Source organism: Gracilinanus agilis, chromosome 2 (assembly GCF_016433145.1).
Source record: "Gracilinanus agilis isolate LMUSP501 chromosome 2, AgileGrace, whole genome shotgun sequence".
In the NCBI taxonomy this organism is placed as follows: domain Eukaryota; kingdom Metazoa; phylum Chordata; class Mammalia; order Didelphimorphia; family Didelphidae; genus Gracilinanus; species Gracilinanus agilis.
The window spans coordinates 486,586,812-486,606,302 of record NC_058131.1 but is presented as its reverse complement, the minus strand read 5'-3'; the positions used below and the strand labels follow the sequence as shown (position 1 = coordinate 486,606,302).

At 36.1% G+C, this 19,491-nt stretch overlaps 1 protein-coding gene across 5 annotated transcripts in view; it reads right to left on the bottom strand.

Moving 5' to 3' along the window:
* Nucleotides 1–19,491, bottom strand: part of NRXN3 (neurexin 3) — a 2,038,283-nt gene that overhangs the window by 1,066,500 nt on the left and 952,292 nt on the right. For all 5 annotated transcript variants that reach the window (XM_044664970.1, XM_044664971.1, XM_044664967.1 and 2 more), the window contains 2 exons: nucleotides 18,801–18,991; nucleotides 18,197–18,370 (listed from right to left, as the gene is read on the bottom strand). In XM_044664970.1, the coding sequence (XP_044520905.1) occupies nucleotides 18,197–18,370; nucleotides 18,801–18,991 (365 nt within the window). The remainder of the gene's footprint in view (nucleotides 1–18,196; nucleotides 18,371–18,800; nucleotides 18,992–19,491) is intronic.

Here is a 19,491-nt window from a genome sequence, read left to right as displayed (position 1 = left end):
ATAATTCCTAATGTTCAATTCTAATCCTAAAATTATATAAATTTCCTTAAATAGGTATTTTGATAACAAAGTTGTAACATCCAAATGTTATCATTCAGATATTGTTAAGGTGAAGCAAGGTAGCTTTACAAAAGTTAGTAAAAGAACAGCAAGGTGGCTGAATGGATAGAAAGCTAGGACAAAAGAGAGGAGATTCGAGTCAGGCCTAGAGACAGGAAGTCCTAGGTTCAAACCTGGCCTCAGCCACTTCCCAGCTGTGTGACCCTGGGCAAGTCACTTGACCCCCCCCCCATTGCCCACCCTTACCAATCTTCCACCTTTGAGACAATACACCGAAGTACAAGGGTTTAAAAAAAAATAAAAAAAAAAAAGAGAGGAGATTCTAGGTTCAAAACTGATTTCAGATACTTTCTGGCTATATGACCCTGAGTATAACACTTAACTCCAATCACCTAGCCCTTACCACTCTTCTGCCTTGGAACTGATATTTAGTGTTTGTTCTAAGATAGAAGATAAAGGTTTTAAAAAAAGTCAGTAAATTATATTTTACATATATTTGTTGTCCTCCTTACAATTTAATTTATAAATGCTTTTAGCATGATCTGGCTTATGTAGTTTTCATGCCAAGTTCTCAGAAAGCTAATTTTCATTTTAACTGATTTTTATTATTTTGTGAGAACATATTAATAATCTTCCATCATCCTGTGATCATTCTGTATAATGTTTTGCTAATGAAATTGTACTGCAAACCGTCACTCCTTTGGATATTATATTTTTCTCTTTGGGAAGGAGTTCAATTTTTGCTGGCCAATATAATACCTGGGTTCATTCGGCCTCCTACTTGTGCCAACAGTTTTGCACAAGTTAAACTTTATTAAGGTATGATAAAAGTTTGAATCACAGTCTTTACTTTTGTCCATTTTTAAACAGGGTCAAAAGCTGGTTTATTCCTTCATAACTTGAAGGAATAACTTCCAAATTCCAACATAACTTCCAACAAATTATGTCAGAATTTCTATAACTGTAAACTATATTATGCTTTTTATCTTTATCTTTTTTATTCTTATTTGATATAGACTTTAATCTTTGCATTAACTAGTGAATAACCTCAACACAGAGATGCAGAAATTTTAATTTTGACTGATGATTCTTACTACTCATCACATATATCACAGAATCTTAAAGTTTGAGAGTTGGAAAGGATTTCTGAGATCATCTAGTCCAACCCATTTTTCATTTTAGCAACTTCCATTCTCATCTTAAAGAAAATGTTCATTATGTGCATTCATAAAGATACTAAATAGTCTTCATGCCTTTTGTTTCTTGTGTTTCTTTATTTAGATTTTTTCATTGTATTTATTCAGTTTCCTAATACAATTTTCTCTGCTCCTCTATTCCTACCTTTGGACTGAAAATACAAAGTATAAGCGCACACACACACACACACACACATATGTGTATATACATATACATATACACATATATATGTATACATGTGCACATGCCTATTATTGAATATCTTATCTAGTTCTTCCTGGAATTTCTCCATTTCTTCATCCTCCCTAATAGGAACTGAGACAAAAACTGCATTTATATTCATGCTAGGATCTTTTCTCATGGTCTTGATGAGTTCAACAAGGCAATATAAATAGGTGGTCCATGAAATAATATTGCTCCTTGCCTTTTGGCCCACAATGAAATCAACTCCAACTCTTTTATTTTCTTCTCTGGAGAGAACTTGGCAGTGAAAATGCCAAATCCTTACACTTTCTTGTTTATTTATGGAAAGTGTGTTGTTAGTCTCTCTGGTTGTGCACCAGCTCATTGCGTTTCTTAGACAAAAAAAGGTCATATAATGCTCTTCTGATTCAGTGTTATGAAGGTGCCCCCTGGCTCTCAAGAGCTATGCAAGTAGAGTACAAGTTCTGATAATTAGTCAATCAGTCAATAAGTACTCATGAAGTGTTTACTATGTACAAGGCCCTGTGCCAGGTTGACATTGACAAATTCTACCAAAATAAAGAATCATCAACATGAACCTGGTGAGAAATTTTCTCTGCTTTTTGAAGACTAGACTAAATACATGAAAGCTTATCATAAAAAATTTGGTCACTAGATTATATTTTGTAAGTTATAAGGAACTATGAAATAGATAATATATTTTGCCATTCCGCTCTCTATGCCTCCTTTTATTTCTCCATTGATATAGATGGAGTAATGAGGTAGGAAAGGAGAAGGCAAAAGTTGCTACAAATCCAATGGGACTTAGTGGGTTAATGAAAATAGTGAAAACATCTTAGAGGCTGTGAGGTGGAAATGGAAAAATGAGCCTAAGTCACATGATATTTTAGGTTGAGTAAACCTTTTGTAGCAATTTTTTAACCTTTGATTATTTTTTTGGAGTAGGGGAAGAGAGAGGAACAAAACTGTATTTTCCTTGCTATAGGAAATTCCTGGTAAGAAATTCATTCTACCAGTGCAGACTGGCACCTGTTCTGCAGCTTCAAGTCTTAGAGAGCTTCCTTGGTTCACCAAGAGGTTATGTAAATTGGCCAAGATAAATCAGGTATGTGATAGAGATGACTCTTGAACCCAGGTCTTTCTGTCTTGGAGACCAGTTCTCTATCTGCTATATTATGACTATGTCTCATCTTAGAAATTATATATTTTAATTTTTAATTGCCTTATTCTTTTGTTATCTATATTCTTTAAATTATAATTTCACTGAAAATATATTTACAAGAGCAGATTTATAAATGACAATCTTTTTAAGCTCTCATATGATCATACAATTATTATTAAATCAGGAAGAGCCAACAGGAAAATGATCATTACCTCCACTGTCTGATACATCAGATGAAAAAAGTAAATTCTAGAAAAAAGAACCTAGAACTTTTATGGTATCAACAGAACGATGCATTCTATGGAAGACCTCATTTAAGTTCATTAAAGTTAATTTTTTGGCTACTTCTTTTCTGAAGTTTAAGTTTGACCATAGCCTAACATAAAAATTATAATTAAATGTTCTTTCACTCAATCCAGGTTTAACTTAGTGGTATTACTTAAATATCTCCTGGTTTTATTGTCTCCTAAATTATTGTTTTAATCATTATTTCAATATGCTTCTCCTAAAAATCTTTAACAATAAAAATTAAGGACAGAGAGTAAGGGTGACACAGGAAACACAGAGGTGATCTTGAAACAAGGAAGACATGGGGTTAAGTGACTATTCTGGCACATTCTGGCTCTCTGACCCTAGGCAAGACTCAAACTTCAACTACTCTAGGCAGTCTCCTCACCTGGAGATTTCCTAAAACAATGAAATCATAAGTTCAATTCCTATCCTTATTTAAAGGCATCATAACTAAGGTATTTTAAACATAAAAATAATGAAGATTTATTCCTTTCTAAAGGTCCATTAAGTGATGCAGTGAATAGAGCACCAGGACTGGAACCAGAAGTTCAAATCTGGCCTCAGACACCATGTAACCCTGGGGAAGTCACTTAACCCTATTTGCCATGTTTCTTCAAACTGGAGAATGAAATGGCACACCACTTCAGTGGTAAGTATTTTTGCCAAAGAACCCCCATATGGGTCATGAAGAGTCAGACAAGACTGAAAAAACACCGAACAACAACAAAATTCCTTTCCAGAATCTTTATAAGGATGGGAAGAAGGGGGTTAAAACTGAAAAAAAAAAACTATATAGAATATATGCAGAATCAAAATGCAAAGGTCATGACTCACTCATGGATATAACTACCTTCTCTGAATACATGTTTTATTCATTAGGGTGTTTTTGTTTTTGTTTTTTGTTTTGTTTTTTAGTAAGCATTGTCTTATATCTTAGAATTGATACTTTGCATTGGTTCTAAGGCAGAAGAACAGTAAGGTTCCCAAACTTTTTTGGCCTACCGCCCCCTTTCCAGAAAAAGTATTACTTAGTGCTCCCTGGAAATTATGAAACTATTTATTGAACTCAGAATAGAATGTAATACAAAAAAGTGTGGCCATCATTGCTCCCCTGGATGGCTGCAGCACCCACTTTGGGAATCACTGATCTAGGCAATAGGGGTTAAGTGACTTGCCCAGGGTCACACAGGTAGGAAGTGTCTGAGGCCAGATTTGAACCAAGGACCTCCAGTCTCTGGGCCTGACTCTCAATCCACTGAACCACCCTATGACCCCTTGAATACATATAATAGTGGCGATGGCCTACCTGCACAGCCTAGAGTAGCATAGCCACACAGGTAGTGCCCTCACATTCCATTTGGGAAACATGTGTGGTATGTTCTGTGTCCACTGTATTTATAGATGTTCTTTCTTTCTTCCTAGTATCAGGGTATTAGATTTAACAGAAAAGTATGTGCACTACTACAAACCACTGAGAATGGGGTACATTTCCCTAGAGTGGTAAATCTGTCTCAAGTAGTCATTCCTCGTCCCTATGCTATCATCCCTTCTGCCAAAAGGTAGTTCTTTTTCTGCATTTGGACAGACTACAAAGTATAATTAATTAATGACAGAAATGCCTTGTTCAGGTTTAGGAAGGGTCATTTATGCTCTGAAATATCCCCATTTCTAGCTGTTTGCTGCTCACTAAGGGGCAACATTCTCTGACTGACCTCTCTTTGATCATTTACATAGCAACTTCCATCACCCCAGGAGCAGACAATTATAACCTTGATGAAGAACGAGCATCTAAGCAGCTTATCCTCAATAACACATGGTCCATATGAGCAGAAATGTTTTCATACCTCATATTCAGGCCAAAAAAGGAGAGAAGGAAATCTATAACCAAAATTCAAGATATTAATGATTCTATGATATGAGTATCTGAGTTGCCAAGAGACTTGATTTTAAACAGTGCAGTGTCAAAGGAGTCAAGGTGGTAACTCTTGTCCCTCTATAGGTCAGGGAGCTTTTGGTATCTACAGAGGAAAAAACCTGTTTCACAACCGTGAGACACTCAGTTCTGACCCAATTTCTTGATTAGGCATCCTCTTGTTTAGAAAGAGAGCTGAAGGTAAAGATGGGCATGGATCACCAGTGAGAAAAACCAACTCAATACCAGCAATTATTAGAGCCTTTATAATCACGCTGTGGAGAATTTCTCTAGTGTTTTACTGTTTGTAAAGCACTTTCCACGCATTAATAATAGCATTTATATAGGGTTTAAAGGTGTGCAAAGTCCTTCATAGATATCTCATTTGAAAAAACAACCCTGTAAAGTAGCTGCTATTATCCATTTTATAAATGTTGGAAACTGAGGCTGAGAAGTAAAGTGATTTGCTGAGGATTACACATCTCTAAGCACCCGAGACAAAATTTGAACTTGGGTCTTTCTGGTTGCAAGTCTGGCACTCATTTCAACTTTACAATCTAGCTGTCTATGTCATTTGATCCTAATAATCATCTTCTGAAGGATTAGTACTGAAAATGTTGGATCCATTGTAATTATAGCTAATATATAAATAGTGCTTTAAGGCTTGCAAAATGCTTTCCAACTATTATCTCATTAAATCCTCATGGTGCCCCTGTGATTGAGTTGTTGTTATTATTATTATTCTCATTTTATTGTTTAGTCATTCTGTCATGTCTGACTCTTTGTGACCTCATGTACCATAGCTATCCATTTTCTTGGCAATGATATTGGAATGGTTTGCAATTTCCTTCCCCAGTGGATCCAAAGAAGTCTTTTCTCCTTTTACAGATGAGGAAATTGAGGTATTTAGAGGTTAAGTGACTTGCCCAGGGTCACTCAGCTAATATGTGTCTAAGGCTGGATTTGAACTCAGGTTATCCTGATATCAGTTCTAGCATTCTATCCACTAACTACTGGCTACTTTTTCTTAAGAGGACACAAAGGTTTTACAGAGTTTAGTGATTTACTGAGCATCACCCAACTAGTATCATAGGAAAAATTATCATCTAAGTCTCTCCAGACTCAAAACCCACCATTCTTACAAATGTATAAGAAAGAAACCCAGAAGCTTTTACTTTTGTATGGGAGAAGGAGAGAGAGTCAGCCATGGAAAGGCTGGTCAATGAAGGCAGTGTCTAATCTTCTGAACCTTGTTACAGTCTCTATTCCTTTGGAAAGCATCATTTCTTGTAATTTTTGATAATCTGGAGGTGACAAATCTTATGACTACTACAAAATTCTTATAGCTTTGGTGAGATAATAGATAGTTTTTTTCCTTGTTTGTCCTATTAAATTACTCTGCAACTGTGAGCTGTTACCATACATCCTTGAAGTCCCTGAAAGTTTATTGAGTCAGCTCCCTTTCACTGATATAAAGAGGCATGAATAAAGGGTGAGACTTGATTCTGAATTTGAGTCTTCAAGGTGGGAAAAAGTTGCCAAAAGTAGTGCAGCATACTAGAAACACGGGGTCAGAGATTATTTTAATTTTTGATGATGTCCATAGGGGCCTTTGGGGAGATGTTGTCATCAAGCTAAGCAAGCCTCAAATGTCTCATTTATAAAGTAGAACAAATTAGCATTCACCACTTTCCTTTGTAGGACATCATTAGAAATTAATTGTTTCTAAAATACTTGTAATTTTCCAAGGTGGTAGTCTGAATGCAAAACAACAGGACAGCAGTTGTTTGCTTTGTCTTATAAATCATATTTCGACCACTCAGGAAAATACACAGCTGCCAAACTGAGGACACATTGTTTATAGTTTATAATGCAAAGTAAAGAGCTCCTATTTTTTGCTGTACAGTTTTCTCTCCTAAGAGTTTAGATTTAGAGTTGAAAAGGACCTGGGAAATCATCAAATCTAGACTATGCTTTTCACAAATGAAGAAACTGAGACCAAAGACATTAAGTAACTTGTCCAAGGTCATACATGTAGCTAAGTGGCAAAGTCAAAATGTGAATCCAAATCCTTTAACTGTTCCTTAACTAATAGTTCCTTTCACTCCAGGTTAGAGCCTAAACCCTTCTGGCTTATAAATTCTGAATTGTCTTTTGGAAAGGGTGTGAGTGTATAAACTTACTAGTGTGTCTTTATGTATGAAAGCAACATTGCTTAAAAAAAAAAGATTCTAGAAGTGAGAAAATCTTTTAGTATCTGCAAGAACGATCTGTTTAGTTTCCATTGCTAAAAGGCACGAATTAAGGATTGGAAATTTAAGATAGTTTAAAACAGCTCCTTTCAATGCTACTATTTCCAGATATTTAAGATAGCCTATGGCTACTGAGGTTTCTGGGCCCATTCTACACTGAAAACATGTCCCATTTCTTGTTCCCAGTCTTCACTTTCCTTATTTGTTGGAAAAGTCTAAATTTGCATACATGAGATCAGTTTCTGGTAGCCTGCAGAAATTCTATCCATTTACATTTTACACATGCTTGTTGTCTAATTTACCTTCCCAGGCACTTATCTGATTTGTCTCAAATCTTCTCATTGTAGGAAGGAAAGTTACCTAAACGTTATTGGGTAGACAGGGGCTAACCATGCAGTATAAAATATCTTAAATTGACTCCTTCCTTCTGGCTTTCACTGAGACCTCGTTCCCTTCTGATGGCACAGCCATCCTGACCTCCCTTTCCAGCTCTGGCTGCATTTTAATTCATTCCCCAACTCATTGACCAAAGAGAGGGATTTGAAATATTCCTGGCTTCCCAATGCCACTTTCTGGCTCTCCCTCATGTCACCATCACCTTCCCTCCTTTGTAGTTCATTCAATCTACATCTACCACCACATAAAAATGCCGGTAGTTGTTGATTACCAACCTTCAGGACCCTTCCCACTGTCTTTTGTCAATGAGTTCAGTGCCTGACTCACAGTCTTTCTCTCCTCATCTCTTGTTGCACTAGAAGATTTCAACATACATACTGATATTCTCTGAAATACTCTAAATCCCTACTTCCTTAACTTTCTCATATCCCAAACCTGTCACTCCATCCCACCTCAGCCACAAACAGAGATAGTAATATCCTTGATCTTCCCATCAGCCACAGATATGAGATTCCTGTGTTCATGACCTTGCATGTTCCTTTATCTGGCCAAAATCAATTGTATTCTTCCTCACCCTCTCCCTCTGTTTTGCAGTTTCAAACCTTATTCTTCTTCCACATTGGGAATACCCTAACCTCTAATCCCTAGATGCTTTCCCAAGCCATCATCTCTGCTCAAGCTATTCTTTCCTCCCTTTCTCATACTGATCCTTTTTTAAACAAGCTGAACTCTGCACTGTCCTATTCTCCTGATGGCCTTAATCTTGGATCACTCCTACCATCTAATGCCTTTCCTCTTACACACATGCTATTGAATAAACCTGTGGAAAATCGTGAAATTATGTTAACTGCTTTTGCTGTTGAGACATTTTTCAGTCGTATCAGACTCTTCATGACCCCATTAGGGAATTTCTTGGCAAAGATAAAAGAACTGTTTGACATTCCTTCTTCCGCTCATTTTACAGATAAGAAAACTGAGGCAAACAGGATGAAGTGATTTGCCCATCATCACCCAGCTAGTAAATGTCTGAGGCCGGATTTGAACACAAGAAGATGAGTTTTCCTAACTCCAAGTCAGGTACCCTCTCCATTGTGCCACCTAGAGGCAATCCTTTTAAAACTCTCTAATTATCTCCCCATACAGAACAGTCCTAACTCCTGACTGAGTATTTTCACTGACTGTCACCTCCAGCCTGGACTATATTCTCTTCCCTCATCTCTACTCTTAGGTTTCATGACTTTTTTCAAGTCTCAGCTAAAATCTCGACTTTTACAGAGAATATTCCCCATTCCCCCTTAATCCTAGTGCCTTGTCTCTGTTGGTTGTTTCCAATTTATCCTGTATACAGCTTGTTTGTACATAGAAATTTGCTTGTTGTCTCCCCCTTCCTGTTAGACTGTGACCTCCTTGAGAGTAAGAACTGTTTTTGATTTTCTTTATCTTCTGATTACTTAGCACAATTTGTGACACACAATAAGGGCTTAACAAATATCTATAGACAGAATCACATATGGAATCTTTCGAAAATGTCTGTTTCCTCTGGCGTCTTTAATCAAGCTTCCTCCCAACCCCAAAATGAACTTGGAAGAAAAAGATTGTATGAGAGACAGGAGGAGGAAAAATTAGATTGGGATTTAACAAACCTACTGCCTCTATCTCCTACTAAGTTGGATGGCAAATGATTAAGAAATATGTAATTTCAATCCTATGAGGAGAAATAGACAGCCTACTTACTACTGTCACTGCTTTAGAGTTTGAGTAATCAGTTCTTTCGGTTTGTGTGATTAGAGAGGTAAAAGAAAGGCAAGCCAAAAACTATCCATCTATTGATACTTTATCCCTTGCTTCTTTGTATGCTTAATGATGGTCTCAAAAGAGTTAATATTACCACGGGAGCATTAAATTGAGTTTTCATTCTCCTTTTGCCCAGAACCAACATAATTGTAAGCCAGGATGGCAGAGGCCCAAAACACACTGAAACCATTGCTGATGCCAAGATGAATCAGCAGTAGAGGCAATTAAACAGAATCATCAATTCTTAGAGTTGGAAGGGACCTCAGAGGACATCTAGCCCAATACATACCTGAATAAGAATCATTTCTAGAACCTATCCAAAATGTGGACATCTAAATTCTCCTTTAATATCTCCAATGATGGAAAAACCCTTTATCTCCCAAGACAACCAGTTTCACTTCGAGAAAGCTCTAATTGTTAGGAATTTTTTCCTTAGATTAAATCCAATATTACTTTCATTTCAACTGCTTCAAATTCCTTCAAGTTCTGTCCTTGTGGGGACAAACAAAACAGGTCTAATCTCTCTTCTGTTATATGGCTCTCAAAGTACATGAAGGCAGTTGTTGCAGTACTACTAAGTCTCTTCCTCTTCAAGATAAACATCCTCAAAAGCTCAACATCTTCAAAATTAAGTTGTCTGAGAAGAAAGTTTAATAATGTCATCTAGAGTGCAATGGGAAAAAAGTTACATAAAAATTCACAGCCACTAGAACAGCTCATTGACTCTCTGGCCTTCTTTCTTATCTTTGAATCTGATTGATATAACCTAAGAAATAAGTGTCCGAATTTATTCTCAAACTGCATTGCTGCTGAGAGAGAAATACAGACTATTTAAAATTAGGTTTGCAACCAGTCAGAAGATTATGCCCTTTGAGTTGGCCATCTGTATTTCTGCAACTCATCTAAGGGAAAAATAAAAACAAAACAAAAATGACTATATGTCTCTCACTCTTAGGGAAGAAGCAGTTAGGCATAGTGTGTGTGTGTGTGTGTGTGTGTGTGTGTGTGTATCAGTTCAAATCTTGCCTATCCAACTATCTCCAGTAATTCCAAGCTTTTAAGGGAAACTTCCTTCATCATTTATAAGTCAGAACTTCAGACACAGCCCAGATGACAAATATGTCTACAATTTACAGGGTTTAGGGAACAGAATGGAAGGAAGTATGGAGAAAAGATCAAGCTTCTTATGGCTCAGACAACTTAACATTAGATTAAAAGAGGATGGGACAAGTGGAATTAGGACCAAAAATTCCACATGTAATTTAAGCACCCTTCAGTCAGCTCATCAGCTGGTTTTCTGAAAATAAGCAGCATCTAGATTCTAGGTCCTCTTATGTCTCTTCAAATTTTTTTTTAATTACATTATAGGATATTCCTGAAAATGCATCCAAACATTGCAAAAGAAAATTTGCTGGGAATTTTATGAGAGAATAATGAAACAAATTTAAGTGAAGATATCTCGATTCAATACCCAGAATAAAAAGGAAAAGTTATTATTCATTTCTTTAATTTTATGGCCTTCCCAAATAAACATTCAAATTTATTGATCTAGCTTTAGACTGAATCTTGTGAAATATAACTTCATTTTAAAGGCCCTCTTTTTTCCAATGCTTAGACTCCTAGGAGAAAACTAATTAACTATCTCTATTCTCCCTTTCTGGATCTCTGTCTTTGTCTCTCTCTTTCTGTGTCATTGTCTTTATATGTCTGTCTGTCTGTCTCTCTCACATACACATTTATTTAGCACTGATTATGTGAAAGATCTGGTGCTAGGTATATAAACATATGAAAAAGTGAAATAGTTTCTGCCCCAAAGGAGCCTATCTCCTCTAGACATATAATTCCAAATTATGGTCCAGGTCAAACATCACAAAATGTGCTGTGGACAAATATAACCCGCCAAAAGGTAAAATTTCTAAAAATAAAAATATGGGGAAAATTAATGAATAAACGAGCACTTAGTAAATACTTACTATTGTGCCAAGCATTTGGGTTAACTATCTGAGAAATTGAGATAATTCTCTTGTTAAAGAGCTCACACACTAGTTGTTGGAAAATATATAGCAGAAGGCTCAGAAGTACATATGCAAGTCTGAGAAGTTTTAACTGAAGCAGAGGAGAGGATGGCAAGGGAAGATAGACCTTATGTCATGGGTTACAATAACCTATGATAGGAAGAAACCTGTGACTCTACTCAGTAGGTGGGAGAAAGAGACAGCAGGACAGTATTGCTTGGGGAATGCATAGGATGGGAATGGATGAAGAACGCATTTCTTTCACTGGGTGGACAACATAGCCATCTGATAACTTCCTGTTCTAGCTAATTATCCTTTCTAACTTGATGCTGGCCACAGCTTTTCCAATTTGCTGAAGGAGTAAATTTGTTCTCCTGTCAGTGTCTCGTAAATTTCAGTGTTCTGGTACAAAATCCCAATTGCCTCACTGGTTATGACTCTGTCTTCTTCACAAAGAAAATAAAAGATCTTTTGACATCTTAAAATTCACAGGAGAGAAAGAGAGCAATTACTTGTAAGTGGGCTTGTAGGAATTGCCTTTCTCACTAAGTCAACAGAATTGAAGAGTTTGAGGTGAAGAATTTGCTTCTTTCCTAGTCAGACCCATACCAGTGGACAGTTCCGACTATATAGCCTTAAGTTGATTACTGTAGATGTCTTCCACTTCTCTGAGCAACTATCTTGTTTAGATGAAAATTCTTTGCTTCAAATAGCTCATAATGAAGTTGACAAAATGATCTTACTTGACACTTTCAACTATCATGCTTCGGAAATCATAGAACAAAATAGTGCTAAGTAAATACAGTGAGCTTATCTTTTTGCTTTCTTCTAGAAAAATATCTGTCTCTAGGAGAGTATTCTTCCCCTCAAGATAAAGCAATAATTCAGAAAACCAAGGACAGGTTGATGGTTTATTCAGGTAAATTATTTCAGTGCTTACATTTCACTTTTATCGTATTTAATCATTGAGGAACATCTCCCCTTATCTTTCAAGATGACAGATACATGACACTATGATGAATTAGACTGATGTGTGTATAGGTGTGTATAAGTATAAAAGAGGTATGGAGAGATAGAAGAAAAGGAGAGAGAGAGAAACAGAGAGACAAAGAGAAAGAGACAGAGAGAGATAGGGAGGAAGGGAAAGAAAAAAAGGAGGAAAGAGAAAGGGAGAGGAAGAGAGAGAGAGAAGTAGAGAGATAAAGACAGAAAGAGATTCATAGAGAGAATATCCAAATATGCATGCTACATTTCATAATCAATTGCTCTGTGTGCCACAGGTGTGGATAAAGACATTGATGCATGACTAATGGTCCTTTTCCACAGTGTCAATAATACAATAACCAAAGGCATTTGTAGTCTCTGATGTTCTGTCCCTAATCCAGGAAAAGAGAACACTAACAAAGAAAGAATATAGTCAGTTCCTGTTCTAACCACAGTCAGCTAAGTGGTTTGTAAATGTGGAACAAGATTCCTCTAAATATGATGGCAAACTGAAAGACTCATGGATGGCTGCAATTCTTTCATTGAGGCTAACATTTTTTTAAAATGATTTCTTGAAGAAAAATTTGTCTGAAGACACTATGATTTGAACCAATAATTTGTTTCTTATATTGGAAAAAATCAAAACTTGGCCAGCTCTCTGCATGAATCTCATATCTTACTTTTCTAAAGCATGAAAGGGGAGAGCAAGAAATCTGGGAGCATGTGATTTGATTTTCCAATACAACCAATATATTTCTTTTGCTATATATAACAAATCCCACTATAAACCACATCAAAAAGCTAAGAATTTACTTATATTTACTTTGTACGTGTTTATTTTTATTTATATGTGTATATGTGTAGGTCCCTTCTCTTAGAAAATAAGCTTCCTAAGGATAGTGAATGATAACCATAGAGATAATTTAAATAGTTAAACAGGTAAAAGGAAAAAAAAACTTTTGACAAGGCACAAGTATGTTGTCAAAAAGACTAAGTACCAATATGTAAGTCACCATTTCTGGAAGGCGTCATTTTGAATGGTATTGTGAAGCAGTTTCTGCCACAGATATTTTCTGACATCTAACATGCAGACATGATATTCAGGATAAATACAATAACTTTCTTTTCCAATAGAGCACCATTACTTACACCTCAAAAGAGGGGACAAAAGTGCTCAACTAAAATATTAATATCTTTAATAGAGGTTAGAAATCACTAAATATATTTTATATCATTAATATCCCCCAAAATGCTTTTTAACAATGTCTCAAATAAATTAAGAGAAAATGGCATTCTCTTTCAAAGGTCCATATATTCCAATTTCTGAGTAAATGACCTCTATGGGGCATTACATAATAAAACTAAGAGCCCAAGACACATTCTTTTCCAGTAAGGGAGGATTTTCCTCTATAGAGTAGCAGCCAGATGTATGGTAACCGCTATGTGAGGAACCCATATACATCTCAGAATGTTGACCCATTTGCTTATAGATAATGACCACGTAAGATGCTGTCAAACCTCTTTTGTCAACAAAATACTGTTCCCTTCATTCCCTGGATACCATTTTTGAAGCAATTCTTTTAGATTTAATCTGTTGCTTCTTGCCTTCCTTTCTGGAAAGCGAACTGCTCACACACCTCCACCCACCACAGTTCCTATTGACCAAGAGGTGTGACTGCATGGAAGCCTCCAAAGAAAAGATACTTAAGAATTGTACAAGGTATCTTTCAGTCCAAAGGGGCAATAGGAACAAGAACCTTCTCTACCTTGCAGGTCAGCTTTGGTCAACGCAACTTTGTTAGCAAAAGAACAGAAAAAAAAAAAAAAGCGAAAACAATAACCAGAGGTTAGTAAGAGGCAGATTAAACCAGGGTAACATTACACAAAAAGAAAAGTGATTTGCATAACAAACAAAGCCAGGTCATACAATCAATAAGCATACAGGTGGTACACAAGTGGAACAAAGACAGCATGGAGTAATGAACTCAAAGACAAACTGATGATCAAGGGTTTGGTAAGAACCAAGATGGTGCCCAAAATAGGCAAGCAAGAGTAGTGCAAAACCAAACCTAGCAAAGCATAAGCAATGGGCAACAAGAATCTTTTCACATTCACAAAATCAATTCCAAAATAGAAAGAGTAAATGGTTTTCAAGCAACCAGGCGAAGCAAAGAGAAATTAAAAAAAGAGAATTTCATGGCAAGGCAGCAAAAGGTATATGTGAGGAAATCAAAGTATACAAAATTCTGAACATTGAAAAGTTAAATATGAAGCATCCACTTAAGGAACACACATTGGCCCCTTCCACAAATGATACCAAAGAAGATTGTGATTAACTCAAAAGATTATTTGGCCTTTGACACAAAGGGAGTTGAGAACACTAAACAAATCTAGTATTTTTCCTTCAGGGATATTTTTAAGAAACACAAATAGGATTGCTGCTACAGAATTAGTAGGCCCAAACCAAAATCTCTTCATTTTGTCTTATTTTGCCTTCAGAATTACCAAGTCAACTTTCTCCCACCTCCCACCTCCCCAACCAATGATTGTACATTATCATTTTAAAAATCCATCTGCTACTGTGGGGAAACAATTATGATTCATTCAATCCTTGGTCTTTCCAGCAAAGCTATAAAGGTGCCTAAGCCCTCAGGAAAATAGTCATTAGAGATATAAAATAAAAATCCAACCTCAGTGATTAAAGGGGGAGATTGGGGAGAGATGGCATGTGGTTGATGCCCTGTATCCATTCCAATTAAAGAGAGCTATATGCTAAAGAAAACTTGATTTTTTTTCATGATAAAACATACTTTACACTGAGGTCCTCATATTCATTAGTGAATCAGACAGTAAGGGAAAAAACAGTTCCTTTCACTATGAATTAAAGAGTTCAATATTCCATTAAGACCACAGGATTCTAATTCAGGTTCCCAAAAGCCAGAAAGACTCTCAGAGGTCCTTTAGTCCACCAACCTCATTCTCCAAATGAAGAAACTGAGGCCCTGGGAGGGTGACTTGTCTGGTGTCACAAAAGCAATGAGGGGTCATTACCAATGGATGTGATAAAAATATTTGGCCTGATTTGCTCCATTTGCTCTATAAGGATGAGGGGCAAAATACATTCACTTTTGACTTGACTTATGAAGAGATATAGGATTTATCTAGAAGCAATGAAATTCTCTCCTTATTCCTTTTCTTGTTCTGTAAATGGGCACTATTTAAAAAAATTGTGTGCCATTTATGGTTCCCAAAAAGTTAGCATCTAAAAACCTTTCTGAGGTTATTGTGCAAATTACATAACTTGAAAACACAAGTTGAAAATAATCCCTCTTTTTAGATTCTCATGTGTGTGTGTGTGTGTGTGTGTGTGTGTGTGTGTGTGTGTGTGTATACACAAATGCATAGTGAGGGTCAAAGGGTGGCTTTCCTTTTCCCCTTTGCACATAGTAGTTCTATTTCACAAATTCATGGAAACACCTGGGAACTCTCACTGGGGCTTGTTCAAAATGGTGCATAGTTCCAAAGAGATCAATTCATGACCTAATTCACTTTTCAGGCATTCTGTTCCTGGCCATTTAGGCTAATTACCCTAGCCATTTGTATATAATAAACAAGGACCTTCTTCCCTCAGAACTCATCTGCCACTTTGGCCCATCTAGTAGGGAGGTTATAATGCTTAACATGTAACTATCATAATTATCTCCATGGCAATAGAGTGCAATATTATTAGACCCATAGGGCTTGCCATGGAGTTGATCCATCAAGTCATCATATCCAGCTTTGAACAATCACTCATACTCAAGAGGAAGGTCAGAACCCACCATAATTCATTTCATGAATCACACCAAACTGCATACCAAGTTGTATAGTGGGATTCAGTCTTTCCTAGTGAAATAAATTTGTTCTTCCAAGTTTTCAATTTTGTTGTTCATTTTTAAAGTGTATATGACACCCAATTACCTTTATTTAAGATAGCTTTTTTTTAAATTACCTATATAAAAGTTTTTGTTTAACATTCACATACAATCTTAAAAACACTTTCAAATAGGAAATTAAGGTTTATTTCTTTGTATTTTGTTTTGATATTTTAATTATTTTTAAACTTGAGTTTGCACTGCTTCTAATCTGAAATACTGATAATGATTTGTATTTTATAGTGACATGCACTTGAATAATATTTTTAAACCCATTATCTCTTTTGATTCAATTATCTGTTTTAGACCAGCATCATTGTAACTACTTATCTTTGGAAATTCAATCTTGTTACATGAATCAACACTTCAGGTCAAGCACCAAACTCTAAATGCTGACTCTCTCTGTGGTATAGGCGGAGTTCACAATAAAGTTATTCTGTTTGAGTTGGAAAAGGTGTAGGGGGCACCATGAAAAAGAAAATTTCTTAGCATACAGACTGCAATTTAAAGGACAAAGGGAAGTCAAGCAATGGCAGAAAAAAAATCAAATTACAATCTTCTCCACCTTGTTCCTTCTACTCCTGTATGATCAAAAGAATTTATCAACAAAATATAGAGAAAGAAAACAACAGAATGGGGAGAAAGGATGCTCTAACTTTTTATTTGAGGAATAAAGGAAACTGAATTTTGCTCTAAGCCGCCATCTTCCCAGAATTCCGGAACTGAATTTTAAGAGACAGGAAATAGCGTATGCAATCAAAACCAGATTGAGATATGGCCAGGAAATCTTGTAAATTGCATTTGATGGACATGGGTGAGCCTAGTGAACAGAGCAGGGATGGGGGCATGTGTTGAATTGAGTACTAAGGGGGAAATGGAACATAACATTTTGACAAGGCAAATTAATGAGACTCATAAGAAAATATTGCTAGCACAAATAATGGAATATGAGGCTCAACCATTATAAGTGAATTTTGAGATCCTGATAACTTATGGAGATTTGCTCACTTTGACTTGTAGCCTACGTGAAAACTTTCCTTTTTGCTACTGGAGACCCAGAATCTAATGAAATCTGGTAGAACAGTATTTCTAAACCTGTACTATATAAACCAAAACAATCTATAAAATACTTCGAGGGCTCCCCCCAACAACAACAACAACAACAACAAAAGTAATGGAACATAAACACACAAAAAGATACTACTTTTTGGTGTCTTATCAGTTTCATAAAATGTATGAGTTTAGCCAATGTAGAAAAATACTAGAGATTGACCAGCATTAATTATGTAAGCAAAAAAGGTGCTGTCTTAATCTAGAATTAGTCATTGAACATTTCCACTAATGCATAATATGATATTATTGGATTGTCTGTCTGAAAGGAGAGTATGTCCTTCTGAAATTTTGCTCACAACTGAAGAGTTCTGCCATTGCAAAAGGCTTAAGAACCATTGTTAATATTCTAAGAATTAATACCAATACTCTTTCTAAAGAAAATCAAACTGTTAACAATAATTGTGCAACCCTCAGAAAGGCCACAAGATGGATCGCTTTTGGGAAACAGACACATGAGTTATTTCTATGCTGTACACATAGATATACTTGAAGTTTCCTTGCAATGTGGCTATAGCTGATAAGTCACTAGTCTGTATCTTTTTCATTCCATCCCACCCCCAGATTTGTACTGAATAATTCATTGTAAGTGTAATGCTCCTGTCCTTTAAGTTATTCTGGAATTGAAGGTAGAAGGAATGGGTACTATGATGTTGATGCCAGGGAAGGTCCTTTGTAGGCAAGGATGCAATGCTATAGAAGACATTTGCTCATTGCATCTATATGGAATTTTTGGCATGTCATAGATAAACCCAACCATTGGCATGAATATGTTGATGATGATGAGACTTGAGGGGCTGACAAAAAAAGTTAAAAAGAAGAGAGGGAACAGAAGAAAGAGGCATCAGCAGAGGCAGCAAGGAGGCTGATGCTTGGGACCAAAGTGTAGCTAAAAAAGATGGTACCTTCACATCCACGCTCGATCTGGCCACTCCTATGAAGAGCATCATTGATCAGATCTGGCAGGCGTCCATTCAAGTCCACAGATGCTAGGCAGCCTTGAAAACCATCCCGTGAGGCCACAAGCTTCGGGAGGTTGCTATACATGCCTTGGGCAAGACCAGCCATGTAAAGGTCACCTGAAAAGAAAATGGGATAGGGGAGATGAGAGACAGAAATCCAGGTGTCTAATCTTTTAACTTTTTTGAACTAATTCTGGATATTTAATATTGCTAAAACTTTTCAAGTAAATATGTACATAAAGCTGTTACTATCCCTAAATTCTGACTTATAGAATTATTTTTATTGAAAGGTTACCAGTCTAATAATCCACACTGATAGATGTTGAAGGATTTGCAGAACATACATGCTCATATAACCACAATAATAAAAGCAACTTTTAAGCTATAGCCAAATAGCAAAAAGAAAGAACTGAACTTTGGAGTGAAAATTCAATATAGTTGTATTACTCTCGACTTGACAAATTTACTTCATTTCTCTACTTCCTTTGAAAATGGGTAAAAACAATTTAAAAAATCTAAGAAGGCCATGTTTCTTTAAAGAGTTTACCTTTCAGATCCAGATTCTTGGCACCATTGATAACCTGAGTGACCACCTTGGTGTCCACCTTTAGGCTGTGAGTATTACTGTTGTCCCGAGTAATGACAACATTATGCCATTGGTTATCATTCAGTGGTCGGTCACTGTTGCCCTTGATAACATTGGGACCGTTTCCAAGGTCAAAGACATAGTGTATATACCTGTGAATAGTATGCACACACACAAAATATCAATTGAAAAAATGCTGATGGTCAGAGTAATTTAAAATATGTTTACATAAATATGCATATGCTTATCACAACATAAATGATAAAAAATAATGCTATACAAAATACTTTATATATGTACAATCATATCCATAGCCATAGGTTATTTCTTAAGTTTATGTAGTGGGAACACTAACATTATTATATAAGCAATATTCTCTATCACTAGAAGAAGGTCTTTCAATATCTCAATGCAAATTAATGACTTGATCTTCTGTAATTCATATTAATAGAGTATTAACTTATAGTCTTTCACTTCTAAAATACTTGACAATCATTAGAAATACTATATTTCAAGATATTAGGGTTTATCATAAAAGGCGGTGTCAAATACAAAATGTTAGACATGGGGTCGAGAGGATCCGAGGTTAGATCTTGCCCTAGACACGTAGCTGAGAGCATCTAGGCAAGTCACTTAAATTGTTGTGTAATGC